The sequence below is a fragment of the Ascaphus truei genome, chromosome 14 (genome assembly GCF_040206685.1).
Source record: "Ascaphus truei isolate aAscTru1 chromosome 14, aAscTru1.hap1, whole genome shotgun sequence".
NCBI classification, from domain to species: domain Eukaryota; kingdom Metazoa; phylum Chordata; class Amphibia; order Anura; family Ascaphidae; genus Ascaphus; species Ascaphus truei.
The window spans coordinates 50008705-50025751 of record NC_134496.1 but is presented as its reverse complement, the minus strand read 5'-3'; the positions used below and the strand labels follow the sequence as shown (position 1 = coordinate 50025751).

At 48.1% G+C, this 17047-nt stretch overlaps 1 protein-coding gene across 11 annotated transcripts in view; it reads left to right on the top strand.

The window, feature by feature from the left end:
* Positions 1-17047, top strand: part of LOC142466125 (5-hydroxytryptamine receptor 3A-like) — a 51043-nt gene that overhangs the window by 16013 nt on the left and 17983 nt on the right. For 9 of the 11 annotated variants that reach the window (XM_075570901.1, XM_075570898.1, XM_075570899.1 and 6 more), the window contains 4 exons: positions 2845-2958; positions 5424-5468; positions 6327-6436; positions 15179-15223. In XM_075570901.1, the coding sequence (XP_075427016.1) occupies positions 5466-5468; positions 6327-6436; positions 15179-15223 (158 nt within the window). In that variant the 5' untranslated portion in view covers positions 2845-2958; positions 5424-5465. Of the gene's footprint in view, positions 1-2844; positions 2959-5423; positions 5469-6326; positions 6437-10597; positions 11719-13209; positions 13374-15178; positions 15224-17047 lie in introns of those variants that run through there. The other 2 variants (XM_075570893.1, XM_075570891.1) reach the window with 2 other exon arrangements.

Here is a 17047-nt window from a genome sequence, read left to right as displayed (position 1 = left end):
TTTTACTGGTTCCATTGTTCTATTTACTTTAGTTCAACAGCATCTTTGTTAGTAAACAGGCACTGTTCACTTCCTGTATTTCTAAAAAAAGGGTACTATACGGCAGGGGTGTGCAAAGTTGGGCCTGTACCCTGGCCAGGCCCGTCTGCCGGTCCTCTCTCCCTTAGCGGCACCCTGCATGACTCTATCCCTCTGTCGCAGGCCGACGGGCCTCTCTGACGTCAGAGCGCCGGAAGCCCCCTTGATGTCAGTGCTCTCTGCTTCCGGCACGAGCTGGCATGAGAGGGAGGCCTGTCGGAAGCTCGGCGTGGTACAGAGGGATAGAGGAATGCAGCCTGTGAGCTGTTCTGTAGCCATAATGGACCATATTCTTTCTGCACTTCTGGGATGGCAGTGTCACGCGTGCTCACCACAAACCAGACTGGGCCGCGAGGCCGAGGTGGGGATGTAAGAAAACTACCGCCCTACAGCCGCGAGGGCGGGTCCGGAAAGCAGAGTCGTGTGGGTTAGCCGGGTCAGGGTAGGAGAGTGTAGGATTGTAGAGGTACTTGCCGTAGTCGGGATTGGAGAGATCAAGAGTAGTCGAAGTCCAAAGCCAAGGTCGAGGATTGGAGAGCATAGAAGTCCGGTAGACGTGCCGGGGTCCAAGGGTGCCAGAGGTCAGGAGTCCGGGTCAAGGCTGGGAGACAAGGGTTCAAGAGACAAGGTACACAGCAAGGCAGCTTGTAGCAAGCACGACAGAGCACAGTCTATGCTCAGCAATCAGCCCAGGGCTGATTGAGACGAAATACCTGTGAGGGCCAATGGGAGACAGTCCCAACGATGATGTCAGTGGTAGGTGGACCGCTGGTAGGAGGAGGCAGGGTGTAAAGCAGGTGCGCAGGCATCTGGATGATTGCTGGGGTCAGGTGCGGAGGTGTGTGCACACGTCTGCGATGTGCGGCACAGGCGGGATTGCAGAGCAGTGTCAGCACTGTTTAGGAGAGGCGCCAGTACCTGCGGCGGTCTGCCACGGCGGCGCATGCGTCCTGGGGTTGATGCGCACGCGTCTGCCGATCTGGAGGCAGCGGGGGTCTGGGAACGGAGTTTGCGCGCGTCCCTGCCAGGAGGTACAGGCGCGTGCGTGACTCCGCTGGAGGGAGATGTTGCGGAAGGTAGGGAAAGCGGCGGCGTCCTTACAGGCAGGTGGGTGGAACTGCACACAGCCCCGCCGACGTAGCGGAACATGTGGGAGTACGGTACCATTTAAATCAGGTGGCCAACTCCAGCCCTCAAGGGCCACAAACAGGCCAGGTATTAGGAATATCCCTGCTTCAGCGCAGGTGGCCCAATCAGTTAAGGCTTTTTTTCGTCTTTACCTTTAATTAGCAACAGAAGCATTAGAATGATTGCTTGCATTTTTGGAGAGAGTTATTGTAATGAAGCTCCATCGAACCTCGAATGATAGATTTCATTGCTGCCATTTTTTGGAGATCTTGTGACATTAGCTCGGATTAATTAGTTCCTTATTTAGTGAGAATAATTGGGATACAGAGCTGTGGAGATGAAATCCTAAACATTTGATCAGCATTTAAATTGAAATTCCTCTTTCCAGTCTTGTCTGGCCAATTTGTTTAGAGATAGGGGGTGGGGGGCGGGGGGAGGGGGGCAACTCCAGTCCTCGAAGGCCACCAATAGGCCAGGTATTGGGGATATCCCTGCTTCAGCACAGGTGGCTCAGTCTTCGACCCCCTGGTTCAGAGGCAATGCCTTGGGTGTGCCAAAATGAATCCTAAAGCCTGAAGTATTGAGTTGTTTCCATGATTAGGGAGATTGCTTCATGTGGATTTGATATGAATGATAACATCTGCAAAGACTGCAGATTTTAGTTCTTTTTCACCTATACGGATACGCCTACACAATACTTTCCCCACGTGTTTTATATACGTTCAGGTTTTTTGTTTATGAAGTCCAGTGTATCTAGGTGTGCATGAGGAGGTGTACCCTTACCTCCAGGTCTGTCAATGTTCCAGTCATCAAGTCAATTGAAATCCCTCCCAAAAATCATAATAAAAACCTGTGAAAAGGGCATGGGCCGGCAAATTTGGTGTATATACATTAAGCAGTAACAGTCAGGTACCCTCGATAGTGGTATCTACCAGTAAGTATCGCACCCCTGGAACTCTTGCAGTCTTATGTAATTAGTATTTCGATTGTTGCTGAATAGTATCACAACCCTTTCTTTTTCTCAGTGAACGTAGCTGCGGTCCCTTCCTTTATCCACTGGGTTTTGAGACTTGTGTGATCTTCTTTGGGTTTCGGTGGAGAAAATCTTGTCATGTGTGATATTATCTTTTTCCTTCTGATTGAAGAGTTAACTCCTCCCACACTCGAAGATAAGAGTTTAATATAATGGTGTGTTATCCGGGCTTCACTCTCTATATGTTGTTTTGGAGAGCCAATTCCCTTTGTCCATTTTACAAAAGCTTGTGTTGGCGGCATTGGGTGGAAGAAGGACCCTCCCACCCAGGGGACATCCACCCTTTAAGGACACCCTTTTGCTTTAGATTATGGAACCTACGAGATAGTTCGGGTTCTAATGTTGACCAGAACTGATATAACAGAACGTTGATTAACTTTTTAAACAAATACACAGAAAAACACAGTTTCTTAAGGCTTTTTCCTTATAACATTAAATGATAAGTTATGTATAGTAACGGTTGAAACTTGCGAGTCATCACATTTGGGTAAGATGAATATTATCAGACTTTAATTGGATGAAGGCATTTTACTTGTGATGGTAAAGTATGATTACTTATGCTGGGTTCATTTTGAAATGGTTTCTTGTTTTCTTTCTTTATTCAGCAAAGAAAGCATGAATCAGCAAGATGAATACAGTTAAATCATATCAGCAGATCATTTTATAGTCGGAATAGCAGACGGCGCATAACTGCTGGTTTTCTGAGCCCAAAAGACGAGGTGGTTAATTGAGTAATGACCTTTTCAAGACTGTAATTAGACTGTTTGCTATCTAGCTGTTAAAATACCTTAGTTCAGGGGTTCTCAACTCGTGTCCTCAAGACCCCCACAAAAAGTCAGGTTTTTAAGGATATCCCAGCTTCAGCACAGATGGCTCAATTAGTGGATCAGTCAAAGATTGAGCCACCTGTGCTAAAGCGGAGATATTCTTAAAAAAACATTACCTGTTGGGGGGGGGGGGGGGTGTCTTGAGGACAGGAGTTGAGAACCCCTGCCTTAGTTCACAAGTTTTTCAATTATTTTTTTGTCAGTTTTAAATATTCCTCACTCTCCACCGACTGCATGTGAAACAAATTAATCCTAAACACAGATATCTACTGTAGTACCTAGTTTTCTTGTAGTCAGCCAGGTTTGAGACTCACCCTTGTTTACTCTGTCACCATTTGGTTAAAGTGGCTAAAGGTTCTTTCCTCTGCTATAAGAATATAGAAAATAGCTGAAGCGCTCAAATGCAGGTGTAATGAACAAAAATAATCCAAACCACTATACCAGGGTACTAATAAATAACATAGTATTTAATATGTAATAGTATGGGTACTATCCTCCTGAAGACAGGTGGTAGATGGTACAAGCCCACTCACCCTCAGTCTCATCGGCAGGTTCCCCTGAAAATAAGCAATACTCACATTCTGGTATTAGGTAGGCAAGCTGTGCAGCTACATATATGCAATACAGGAAAAGGGAGACCAAAAAGCGCACCAGCACAAACGGAGCAGGAAGGACCCAAAACAAAAAATAATTAAAAGGGCACTTTAATGTGACAAAAGACCCATCCAACGCGTTTCGAACGTCACAGCGTTTTCTTAATATATCATGAGGCAATAGTAAAATGTGAAATGTAAGGTATTCTGTCAGCTCTGCCAGTTGTTTGTCATTTCGGTTTTAATCATTCATCCCTCTGTATATTTTTTACTTCTTCTAGGTGATTTTTTGTGTATTCTCTCAATACATTTCTCTTGCATGTGGTAAAGACCCCCAGGATGGGATCAGAGACAATTCTTTTGACCCATCACTGGTCTCAATGGAATATTTTCAGTTAGAGTAGGTGGGTTGAAGCCTATTCTAAAGCAGTAGGTTATTCTTATCTGTATCTTTAATAAAGATATAAAGATATCTGTGGATAAATAATCACCCCTCTTTTCAATTGTAACATCCAAAAAGTTTATTTGTATGTAATCTGCTATCATTTGATAGTTGAGTGTATGTACTTTGTTACTTCTATTGACAAAGCTGACAAGATACTCTATGTTGCCCTGCCACAGCAGAAATACATCATCTATATACCTCTTCCACAAAAGGCAATGCAGCATAAAGTCTCGGTTAACATATATCAATTCATCCTCAAAAATTGACAAAGATGTTAGCGTATTCTAGGGCAATATTAGCCCTGATGGCGATTCCCTGTCTGTGTTGATAGAATGTTCCCTCAAACCGGAAATTGTGTTTTCTTGAGGATAAACTCCAACGTTTTCAACTAAAACAAATTGTATAAATCTGGCATGATTTATTTTCCTCATGTCTGTGTATTAAGAGCAGGTGAGAGGTATGTGTCCTTCATGTCTGTGTATTAGGAGCAGGAGAGAGGTGTGTGTCCTTCATGTCTGTGTATTAGGAGCAGGGGAGAGGTATGTGTCCTTCATGTCTGTGTGTTAGGAGCAGGTGAGAGGTATGTGTCCTTCATGTCTGTGTATTAGGAGCAGGTGAGAGGTATGTGTCCTTCATGTCTGTGTATTAGGAGCAGGAGAGAGGTGTGTGTCCTTCATGTCTGTGTGTTAGGAGCAGGTGAGAGGTATGGGTGCTTGCAATGGCCTGGATAATTTCCCCCTTGCCTCATTGTCTCTGTCTTTAGGGTAATCGGGGACATTCTGTGAGTTTCCTAGAATATGACATGATTTGGTTCTCTTTAGGGCTGGAGCCCTAAGCAGAGCTCAGTCAGCTGTGCTCATTACGAGCTATCAAGCTGCCTCATTATCTTAATCACTCCAAGAAACGAGACCCAAATCTCACCTTCCTGACAATCATACACCTAATAACCTTTCTGCACTGCCTTGTGCCCCCCCCCCCCCCACCCCCATCCCCTTGTCAATTACACCAGTCTTCTGTGCCAGTCACTCGCTCCCAAACCCAAAGCACTGCCCTGATGGGTCCTGAAAGAACCTCCGCTGCTCATATAAGTACAGCGCTGACTCAGGAGTCGCAGACTGGCAGCGGGAGAAATGCAGTATGTCAGGAGACCAAGGGCAGCAGCTGAAGTCATCATTGTCCTGGGCATGAGACACCTGTCAGAGGGTGGGAGAGATTTTTTTTGAGCAGAACCAGCCTCTGGTTCTGGACAGGTTATATTATAGAGTTTGGAATTGGATTTTTGTCAGAGTTTGGGTCATGACTGAGTTCTTTTCTCTCAGAACGAGAAGGACTACCTGCTGACCACGTTCCTGTGGCTTCGGATGGTGAGTAACCTGAGCCCACCTTATTCACAATGACCTGAGCCTGGAATGAGTTTAGGGCTGTAATAGTAATTCAGTGTCATCCTGAGCCCATGAAGGGGTTTCACCTTTGTGACCCCATTGTGTCTGCACTATGGCAGTGCTCTGGGTCAGGTGACATTGCTGGACATTAAGAGCCTTGTAACAGGGGACTTATCCCTGTTCAGTAATGTGCCTTTAATCCAGCAGTGTGATGGTTAACCTCTGGTAGTTAATTACTAAACACCACTTGCCTGATTAGATGGCTTAGAAAGCCTGTCTTTTGAAACAGGAAGTGAGAACTCTTTAGCTGACACCTGAGCTGAATTTGGAGACACACTTGTCTTGAGCTCTGCCAAAAGATAGCAGAGCTGCTTTCAAGACACAGGGAAAACTTCTAAACCTGTATGCTGACAAACCCTGAAGACAAGGGAGCTGAAGCAGGGACAGTAAAGATTTTCCCTCCAAACCACAAGGACCAAATAAGACTTCTAAAACCTGGATGCTGATATTTTCTGTACTCGCATGGGTGCGGTTCCAGGAGAGCAGAGAAGCTTACAAACAGATAAGACTTTTATTCTTAAGAGACTGCTTATATCTGCTTATTGCATGCTGTTTTGGGGCTGGGGAGAAATGCTTGACTAGGGAGATGTGAATTGATTGCATAGTGTTTTCACTAGAAATACTCCCAAGTGAACGGAAGCTTTGTCCCCCCCCTTGTTTTGATGTTCTCCTGATAAAAAAGAAAAGGCACAATAAAGCCTTATTATAATTTCACATTATAAAGCCTCCTAATTGCGTACCTCTGTGAACGTCCGTCCACAAGCCTGTATTTATTCCCAGGTGTGGTTTAACGAGTTTGCAGAGTGGGACCCCGCAGCGTGTGCTAGGGTGCGGAACTTCTCTGTCCCATCCGGGGAGATGTGGATCCCGGATGTCTTCGTTCTGAAGCTGTGAGTGGCAGAAACCAGGAGCTGAGACTCCTCTAAGGGTCTGAGAAAGGAACCAAATCACTTGTCACTGTGTCTCGCAGTGTGGTGGAGAGAAGAACTGGAGGTCCAGAACTAGTCCTGTCACCATGTGGTGATGTGTGTGGGGTGAGGGGTGGGGGGGGGCAGGAGGGGTGGACACACCTACATAGACACGGAAAAAATAGGATTATCGTGCACTCCAAAAAGTACTTGGAGATATGCTTGAATGTAACTGGGCGCTCTTAAAGTGTAAGTGAAATAAAAAAAAGTGACAATACAAAGCAACAAGATGAAGTCACAATATATAAGTGACTAGTGAATAAAAAAGTGCATACAGGTAGAAAAAAAACAAATATGCTGCTCAAAACCCCAAAAGAACATCCTCATGGTTCTTGTACAGTGAGTCTTCTTGGCAATGGGGAGCGCAGAATCAATGGTTATGCAAAAGAAAAAGGAAATACGTACTTTAGTACAATATGTATACATTGCAATATAACAAAAACTGGTAGGTGAGGCTAGGAGATCCTGTGGTGCCAGAACTCACATGGTGTCAGATATAAATGGCCATGGGTGTAAAACACTCCGGATCTTTTAAGACGGAAAGTAGATTCCCTCAGACCAAATAGTAACCCTCCGTCTCTCCCAACGAGCGAGATAGCAGGTGACATCACGTGCTCCATCGCGCGTACGCACGCTGCCACTGTAATCGCGGTCTCACCCGGCTCTCAATGAGGTCACATCACATTACACACAGTGGCAGTGCTCAGTCTCTCAGGCCTTAGCAGGGTGCTGGGTGCAGGGTAGGTGCAGGGTGGGCGTGGATGGAGGCATAGGATAAAGATGGGCGCCAGTAACTTTTATAAACCGAAAAAATGCTTTATTCACAGCCGTCTAAAACCCTTCCCAGGTAGGAGGGTCACATGCTGTACCTTGACAGAAACTTTTGGAACACAATAATATCTTAAGACTTCGTCCCCTGATAGTTTTGGGTCCTATCTAGGGGAGGTACATGACTTGAGTGCTCATCGCAGAGGATATGGTGCGGGCCGCTTGTAGGGAGGCTGTGATTCAGCGAGTACCTGCTGGACGGGCGGGTCCTTTATCACGGGTGACCAACTCCTGTCCTCATGAAGAGTTTTGGGATGTCAGGTGTCTTACCTAAGGCTGCGTCCATAGTGCAGAATACGGCGCGAGCTACGTAGCTCTTGCCAAAACAAACACTAGGACGCCAATGCATATGCGTATAGTTTGTGCGCTAGCGCGTGCACATGCGCTACAGGGAGATCGGCGCATCGCGATACAAACAAGTTTGTATTTCCCGCACGACGCCGGGTCACGTGAACGGTTCACCCCATGAGGGCGAACCAGCTTCGTGACGTCACGGCCGCCCCCAGCATGCCTCCCTGTCGCCTCTGCCTGCAGGACAGGAAATATCTCCTGCTGCAGGTAAGCGTGTGCTGCGCCGAGGAACGCAGAAGCTGGCACATTCTACTATGGACGCAGCCTAAGAATTGCGTGCATTCGGCCGAGTTTGATCACACAGCTGACATCCTTTTCCAGGGAAGAGGTGGCGATCGGGGCGGGAGCCCTATCCGACTCCGCGCTGGTTTTCACCTTTTCTCTCTCGGGACGGATGCAGCCTCTGTCTGCCTGACTCCCCCCGCGCCGCCCGCTCTCTTCCTGCACAGAAAAGAACGTAAATCTGCAGATTTCTCCCGTGGACCCTGGGCAGGGAGAGGGAGGTCTCCAGCTCCTCCTGAGGAACATCTGCAGTGACCTGCAGTCCGTGAAGCGGCTGATGGAGAGTAACGCCTCGTCCAGCGTGAGTGATTGCTCGCATGCACAATCAAAACAATGAAAGTAAATGGTAGGGTCCACGCTGCGCAGCCGTGAGCATGGGGAGGCGCAATGCTTGCACAGACAAATATTTTTGTCTTTGTCACGCTTGCCCTGGTCAGTCAATGAGGGTGAACAGCTCACGTGACGTCACGGGCACGCCCCCCCAGGCGCGCAACTAGCTGGCCAAGAATCGCCCGGGCAACATGAGCGCCTGACGTCACGGTGCTCCAGCGCCAGCGCGCTCGGTTTCACCCTGGTCGCGGCCTTCGAGCATCAGGAGACGGCTGAGGAATGGCTGCGGATCGGGCTGATCCTGGATGCTCTGGTTTACCATGGACCTGCCCTTCATGACGGTTTATGCTGTGATACTAAGGGGCCACGTGGGGAATGGTGGCACCATGTGTAGACCACCGAACGCATGCCGCACTTTGTCATTCTGATGATGGCCCAAATCTTGGGGGGATTAAGCTGTATTTGCACGTCCAGCTGTATTGACCCTGGAAGGCCCCTTTAACTTCCTCTATCCTTTAACCCATTTGCAGCCGGAGGTACCTGCAGTGCATTGTGGGACCTTCTAGCGGCCATGCCAGGGTTAACCCATTTGTGCTAGCGAGATACATATGTTGAACATCCAATTTATGCTAAAGTTTCCAGCATCCCAGGCTCATCGCGTGTCTGGTTTGGTGACAGCATGGAGCTCGCTCTCTCGGTCTCCCCGAGTATCTGAGTTCCAGTAAATCTCCAGGGCAGCTGCACCGCTCACATTCTGCCACAAGATGGAGCTGATCACTGCTCGCACACGTGGCTCCTCTTGTACACGTGGCTTGGCTGAGCATTACGCCAAGTGCTGACACTTCCCGTGTCCCGTGATAACACGAGACCAGAGGGTTCCTACATTTCACACTTTGCAGTGGAAACTGCCCGATTTCTCTGACTTGTTTTTATGCAAAAAATTTTTTTTATCTACAACTCGCACAAATGCAACAACAGAGAAAGTGGCCGATATTCTGCGTCTCACCCTGGCTGCGCATCCATCGCAAACTCGCGGGAAACGCGGACCTGGGCATATCACCTTATTTCTGCAACATTATGTCAGTAGAACAGAAAGTATTATTATTATTATCATCGTTTATTTGTAAAGCGCCAGCATATTCCACAGCGCGGTACAATGGGGGTACAGAGATGTGACAGTTACATAAACTGAATGACACACAGGTAAGGACGCAATGAGGTCACTGATCTTGGGAGCTTGCAATCTAGAGCAATGTTGAAACAAAAGGTAAATTGGCTGCTAGGTAACCAGAGCCGGCGTGACATAAAGCGTGGCTCGGTGCCCGGTGGAGAGATCAGGGCCACTTACCTGCTCCGACATCTCATCTCAGTGACATCACGGCGTCATATAACAACGTTGTCATGGGAACATGGCGCTGTGACGTTGCGGAGATGAGATACCGGAGAGAGGAAGCCAAGATGGAAGGTCAGAGGCGCTTACAGCGGCCCCCCGCGCCCTCCCCGGTAATCAGTTTAACTGTTGTGGTGAAGCGCGCAGGGCCTCTGTAAGCGCGAGGCTCGGTGCTCCGGCACCGCCATCAAGCCAGGAGTCTCACATTCAGTCCTCAAGGGCCACCAACAGGCCAGGTTTTATGGATATCCATGCTTCAGCACAGGTGGTGCAGTCTTCAACTGATCCAGTGATTGAGCCACCTGTGCTGAAGCAGGGATATCCATAAAAGCTGTCCTGTTGGTGACGCTTGCGGGCGGAATCTGAGACCCCCGCTGTAAGGTAACTTTGTAACGTTTCACATTTGAATGATATGTTTGCCGATGATTCCGTTTTTGTGTAATCGTTCTCTCCCTAACGTGGCCCCAGAACATCCTGACTTCGGAAAGTACCGAAATACATCGTCCGGCGCTAAAATGGCAGCGATGCGACAGTCCTGCGCGTGTAGGGCTGACGGGGTTAATTAAACATAACGCGTGCAAATGGAAGTGGCCCCTTTTCTCTCACTGGTAATGGGTCCTGAGAGCATTAAGTGACACATTACCTGGAGCTGTCCCAGGGGAAAGGAGCTCACAGGTGTGAGGTGTGGGAGGGTCACACTTTGGGTCAGCAGATATATATATATATATATATATATATATTAGTAGTACATATATGTACATAGGCAGTGAGAAAGAGACAGAGAGGTAGCAGTATAGTATGGGACAGGAGGACAATAGATGGATACATAGAGAGAGAGAGAGAGAGAGAGAAGGCAGTGGTGTGTGTATAACATCGAGACACCACAAGTAGAGAGATCCAGGGAATACATACAGGGGCTGAGATACAGAATGCGAGACAGTAAATTGGATCATTAACAGAAAGACAGATAGGAAGACTGTAGGAGAAAGAGACATAGAGAGACTGGGAGAAAGAGACATAGAGATTCTGGCAGACAGACAGACAGTGAGACCCTGGGAGAGAGAGACTGTGACAGACAGACTCTGAGATAAAGACGCAGATAGACTCTGGGAGAACGAGACATACAAAAAGACTCTGGGAGAACGAGACAGACAGAGAGACTCTGGGAGAAAGAGAGAGACTCTGGGAGAAAGAGAGATACAAAAAGACTGGCAGAACGAGACAGACAGAGAGACTCTGGGAGAAAGAGATATAGCGAGACTCTGGCAGACAGACAGACAGAGAGACCCTGGGAGAGAGAGACTGTGACAGACAGACTCTGAGATAAAGACGCAGATAGACTCTGGGAGAACGAGACATAGAGAGACTCTGGGAGAAAGAGACATAGAGAGACTCTGGGAGAAAGAGACATAGAGAGACTCTGGGAGAAAGAGATATAGAGAGACTCTGGCAGACAGAGACCCTGGGAGAGAGAGACGGTGACATACAGACTCTGAGAGAAAGAGACATAGAGATTCTGGCAGACAGACAAACAGAGAGACCCTGGGAGAGAGAGACTGTGACAGACAGACTCTGAGAGAAAGAGACACAGATAGACTCTGTAAGAACAAGACAGACAGAGAGACTCTGGGAGAAAGAGACAGACAGAGAGACTCTGGGAGAACGGGACACAGAGAGACCCTGGGAGAAAGAGACACAGAGACTCTGGGAGAAAGAGACAGATAGAGAGACTCTTGGAGAACGAGACAGACAGAGACACTCTGGTAGAACGAGACAGATAGAGAGACCTTGGGAGAAAGAGACAGATAGAGAGACTCTGGGAGAACGAGACAGACAGAGAGACTGGGAGAACGAGACAGACAGAGACTCTGGGAGAAAGAGACACAGACAGGAAAGGCAGAAAGTTGAGGGACAGAGACCCAGAGACGCCCCAGACACAGACTGACCCTGATGGGAGGATTCGTGGCTGTTACCCCGGGAGCTCTCCTGCTCTGTGTGATCATTTGGGGAGCTTTTGTTTCCGGTAAGACACACTTGCTTTCTTGTGATGCTCCACGGGACACATGACATGAAAATGATGTGACACACCAGCGATGTGACACATGACATGGGAATTACATGGCATACCAGCGATGTGACAAATGACATGGGAATTACATGACATACCAGCGATGTGACACATGACATGGGAATTACATGACATACCAGCGATGTGACACATGACATGGGAATTACATGGCATACCAGCGATGTGACAAATGACATGGGAATTACATGACATACCAGCGATGTGACAAATGACATGGGAATTACATGACATACCAGCGATGTGACACATGACATGGGAATTACATGACATACCAGCGATGTGACACATGACATGGGAATTACATGGCATACCAGCGATGTGACACATGACATGGGAATTACATGACATACCAGCGATGTGACACATGACATGGGAATTACATGACATACCAGCGATGTGACACATGACATGGGAATTACATGGCATACCAGCGATGTGACAAATGACATGGGAATTACATGACATACCAGCGATGTGACAAATGACATGGGAATTACATGACATACCAGCGATGTGACACACGACATGGGAATTACATGACATACCAGCGATGTGACACATGACATGGGAATTACATGACATACCAGCGATGTGACACATGACATGGAAATTACATGACATACCAGCGATGTGACACATGACATGGGAATGATGGGACACCAGCGATGTGACACATGACATGGAAATTACATGACACATGACATGGGAATTACATGACATACCAGCGATGTGACACATGACATGGGAATTACATGACATAGCAGCGATGTGACACATGACATGGGAATTACATGACATACCAGCGATGTGACACATGACATGGGAATTACATGACATATCCGCGATGTGACACATGACATGGGAATGACATGACACGACATGGGAATGACATGAAACGCCAGTGATGTGACATGACATGGGAATTACATGACATACCAGCGATGTGACACATGACATGGGAATGACATGACACTCCAGTGATGTGACACATGACATGGGAATGACATGACATACCAGCGATGTGATACATGACATGGGAATGACATGACAAACCAGCGATGTGACACGACATGGGAATGACATGACACGCCAGTGATGTGACACATGACATGGGAATTACATGACACGCCAGACATGTGACACATGACATGGGCATGACATGACACACCAGCGATGTGACACGACTTAGCACCAGCATCTGTGTCCTGCGGCCCCCTGTACCCTTCCCAATGTCCATCCCCAGACACCCGGTGACACTTTGTAAAGGACGCGTGCACTGTTTGAAGTGGCTGCGTCATATGCAAGAGATTAACCCCTTCACTGCCAGTGCAAACCAATGCCTTCCGCAGCTCGTATTCTGGTGCATTTCTGTGCAGTAGTGAAGGGGTTACGGGTTTACAAACTCTTCCTTTCCCGCTGTGACAGTCCCCGCAGGGGGCTCTGAATTGCTGTGTACGGGCTCCGACGACGGACCCTCATTCGAGTCCCTGCAGGAGGTCTTCGCCAAAAAGCCGTTCCGTCCGACGCTGAATTACAGCCGCCCGACCAGCGTGAACATCTCGTTCACCATCTACGCGGTGATGGGAGTGGTGAGAACTACATTCTCCTGTCAGACCCAAGATTGTATTTAGATTTCTCCCCCTCTGCCAGACATCTGCTCCGTGCACCCACTACACTTTCAGGGTGAAGGGCTTTCTTAGTGTGTAATTCTGAAACAATACTTGCCCCTGGGATATTGAGAGGTCGCTGTCATGTCCGTCCCCACCCCCGTGGTTCTCAGGATTGAGAATACCCCTCAGTGTATATTTTGTGCACAGGGAGCTTCCATTCCCGGGTGTACACCTCAATGGAGTCTCAGATTTCTGATCTGACAAGACAACTTGCAACATTGAGGGACAAGGATCTTACCGCTCACTGAGCAGGTCCTGGCTGGGACCGGTGGTGCAGAGTGGAGCGGTCAGTGAGGGCCAGGAAGAGGTCGGTAGCTGGGTAACAGCTAGCAGGGGGACGAGGCAGGCCAGTCCCAATAGATTGATTGCGGATCGGGTAGATATATTATTGGGGGGGGGGGTGACCTGGTGTGTCTTGGTACACGTTGGCACCACTGACAAAGTTATTGGGGATAGGGAGAAAGTAGAGGTATACAAATTATTTGCCTCTGTATATACCAAGGAGAATATTACAATAAGAGGACGCCACAACCTCAAACTTAACACTTGGTTAACACAGGAAAAAGTGTAATGGCGTTTTTATGAAAGGAAGGTAAATAAAGCGCCTGGCCCGCTGCACCCAAGGGTTATTAAAGTGCCAAGTTCAGTCATAGTCAGTCTGGTATGTTTAATATTCAAGGACACCATTTACTGAGCATATATGCTCAGTAAAGCAGATGTGGTACCCAGATTTAAAAAGGGAGCTAGATCACAACCATGGAATTACAGGCCTGTAAGCCTAACATCAATAGTTGGGGAAGCTACTTCCAGGTTAAGTGATAATATTTAGGAATACCTAATGAATAACACAATTATTAGTAATAGTCCGCATGGATTTATGAGGGATAGGTAATTCCAAACTAACCTTACTAGTTTCTTTGGGAAGTTAAGTAGGAATTTAGAGGGTAATGCAGCTTATGTGGTGTACTTAGATTTTGCCAAGGCTTTTGATACGGTTCCACACAAGAGGTTAGTGTACAAAATAAAGCAAATTGGTATCGGTAAAAATATTTGTCCCTGGATTAAAAACTGGTTGAGGGATACAGGCTAACTAAATTAGATGTGTTTACATTAAAAAAAGAAGCGTCTAAGAGGGGATATAGCTATATACAAATATATTCGGGGACAATACAAGTTGCTTTCAAGATAACTATTCATCCCAATGGGCAGTACAAACCACACAGGGTCATCCATTACGGTTGGAGGAAAGGAGATTTCAGCAACAACAAAGGAAAGGGTTCCTTACAGTAAGGGCAGTTACAATGTGGAATTCATTACCCATGGAGACTGTGATGGCAGATTCAATGGATGTTTAAAAAAAAAAAAAAGGTTGGACATCTTTTTAGAAAGGAAAGGTATACAGGGATATACCAAATAAGTAAACGTGGGAAGAATGTTAATCCAGGGAGTAATCCGATTGCCAATTTTTATTTTTTCCCTTTATGAGATATCATTAGAGGATATTTCACTGGGGATTATTGTTTGCCTTCCTCTGGATCAATATACTGTATGTACGGATATAGGATAAAGTATCTGTCGTCTAAATTTAGCATAGGTTGAACTTGATGTCTTTTTTTAACCTCACCTACTCTGTAACAGTCCCCCCCCCCCCCGCGTGTGTGAATCCCTCTCACTAGAGATGCGAAGAAATAACATGTATTTATAACTTTTCCTTCTGTCTTTAGAACGAGAAGAGTCAGATTCTCACAACGTTCCTTTGGCTTCGCATAGTGAGTCTGTGTTACTGCATCTCTCACTCCTGTGCATCTCTCACTCCTGTGCATCTCTCACTCCTGTGCATCGTTCTCACACACTCCTGTGCATCGTTCTCACACACTCCTGTGCATCGTTCTCACACACTCCTGTGCATCTCTCACTCCTGTGCATCTCTCACTCCTGTGCATCGTTCTCACACACTCCTGTGCATCGTTCTCACACACTCCTGTGCATCGTTCTCACACACTCCCGTGCATCGTTCTCACACACTCCCGTGCATCGTTCTCACACGCTCCCGTGCGTCGGTCTCACACACTCCTGTGCGTCGTTCTCACACACTTCTGTGCATCTCTCACACTCTGCATCATTCTTTCACACTCCTGTGCATCTCACACACTCCTGTGCATCTCACACACTCCCGTGCATCGCTCTCACACACTCCTGTGCATCTCTCACACTCCGCATCATTCTTTCACACTCCTGTGCATCTCACACACTCCTGTGCATCTCACACACTCCCGTGCATCGGTCTCACACACTCCCGTGCATCGCTCTCACACACTCCCGCGCATCGTTCTCACACACTTCTGTGCATCGTTCTCACACACTTCTGTGCGTCGTTCTCACACACTCCTGTGCATCGTTCTCACACACTCCCGTGCATCGTTCTCACACACTCCCGTGCATCGTTCTCACACACTCCCGCGCGTCGTTCTCACACACTCCCGCGCATCGTTCTCACACATTCCCGCGCATCGGTCTCACACACTCCCGTGCATCGTTCTCACACACTCACGTGCATCGTTCTCACACACTCCCGCGCATCGGTCTCACACACTCCCGTGCATCGTTCTCACACACTCCCGTGCATCGCTCTCACACACTCCCGTGCATCGTTCTCACACACTCCCGTGCATCGTTCTCACACACTCCCTCCCGTGCATCGGTCTCACACATTCCCGCGCATTGTTCTCACACACTCCTGTGCATCGTTCTCACACTCCCGCGCATCGTTCTCACACACTCCCGTGCATCGCTCTCACACACTCCCGTGCATCGCTCTCACACACTCCCGTGCATCGCTCTCACACACTCCCGTGCATCGTTCTCACACATTCCCGTGCATCGTTCTCACACACTCCCGCGCATCGCTCTCACACACTCCCGTGCATCGCTCTCACACACTCCCGTGCATCGGTCTCACACACTCCCGTGCATCGGTCTCACACACTCCCGTGCATCGCTCTCACACACTCCCGTGCATCGCTCTCACACACTCCCATGCATCGGTCTCACACACTCCCGCGCATCGCTCTCACACACTCCCGCGCATCGCTCTCACACACTCCCGCGCGTCGTTCTCACACACTCCCGCGCGTCGTTCTCACACACTCCCGCGCGTCGTTCTCACACACTCCCGCGCATCGTTCTCACACATTCCCGCGCATCGGTCTCACACACTCCCGTGCATCGTTCTCACACACTCCCGTGCATCGTTCTCACACACTCCCGTGCATCGTTCTCACACACTCCTGTGCATCGGTCTCACACACTCCCGTGCATCGGTCTCACACACTCCCGTGCATCGCTCTCACACACTCCCGTGCATCGCTCTCACACACTCCCGTGCATCGTTCTCACACACTCCCGTGCATCGTTCTCACACACTCCCGTGCATCGTTCTCACACACTCCCGTGCATCGTTCTCACACACTCCTGTGCATCGTTCTCTGCTTCCTGGGTTTCCCGACCTTGACCACATTACATTCTCAGTCTCTTCCTCTCGTACTATTCCTACAATTAAATGACTATTTCTAATGAGAATCTGTCAGAATGAA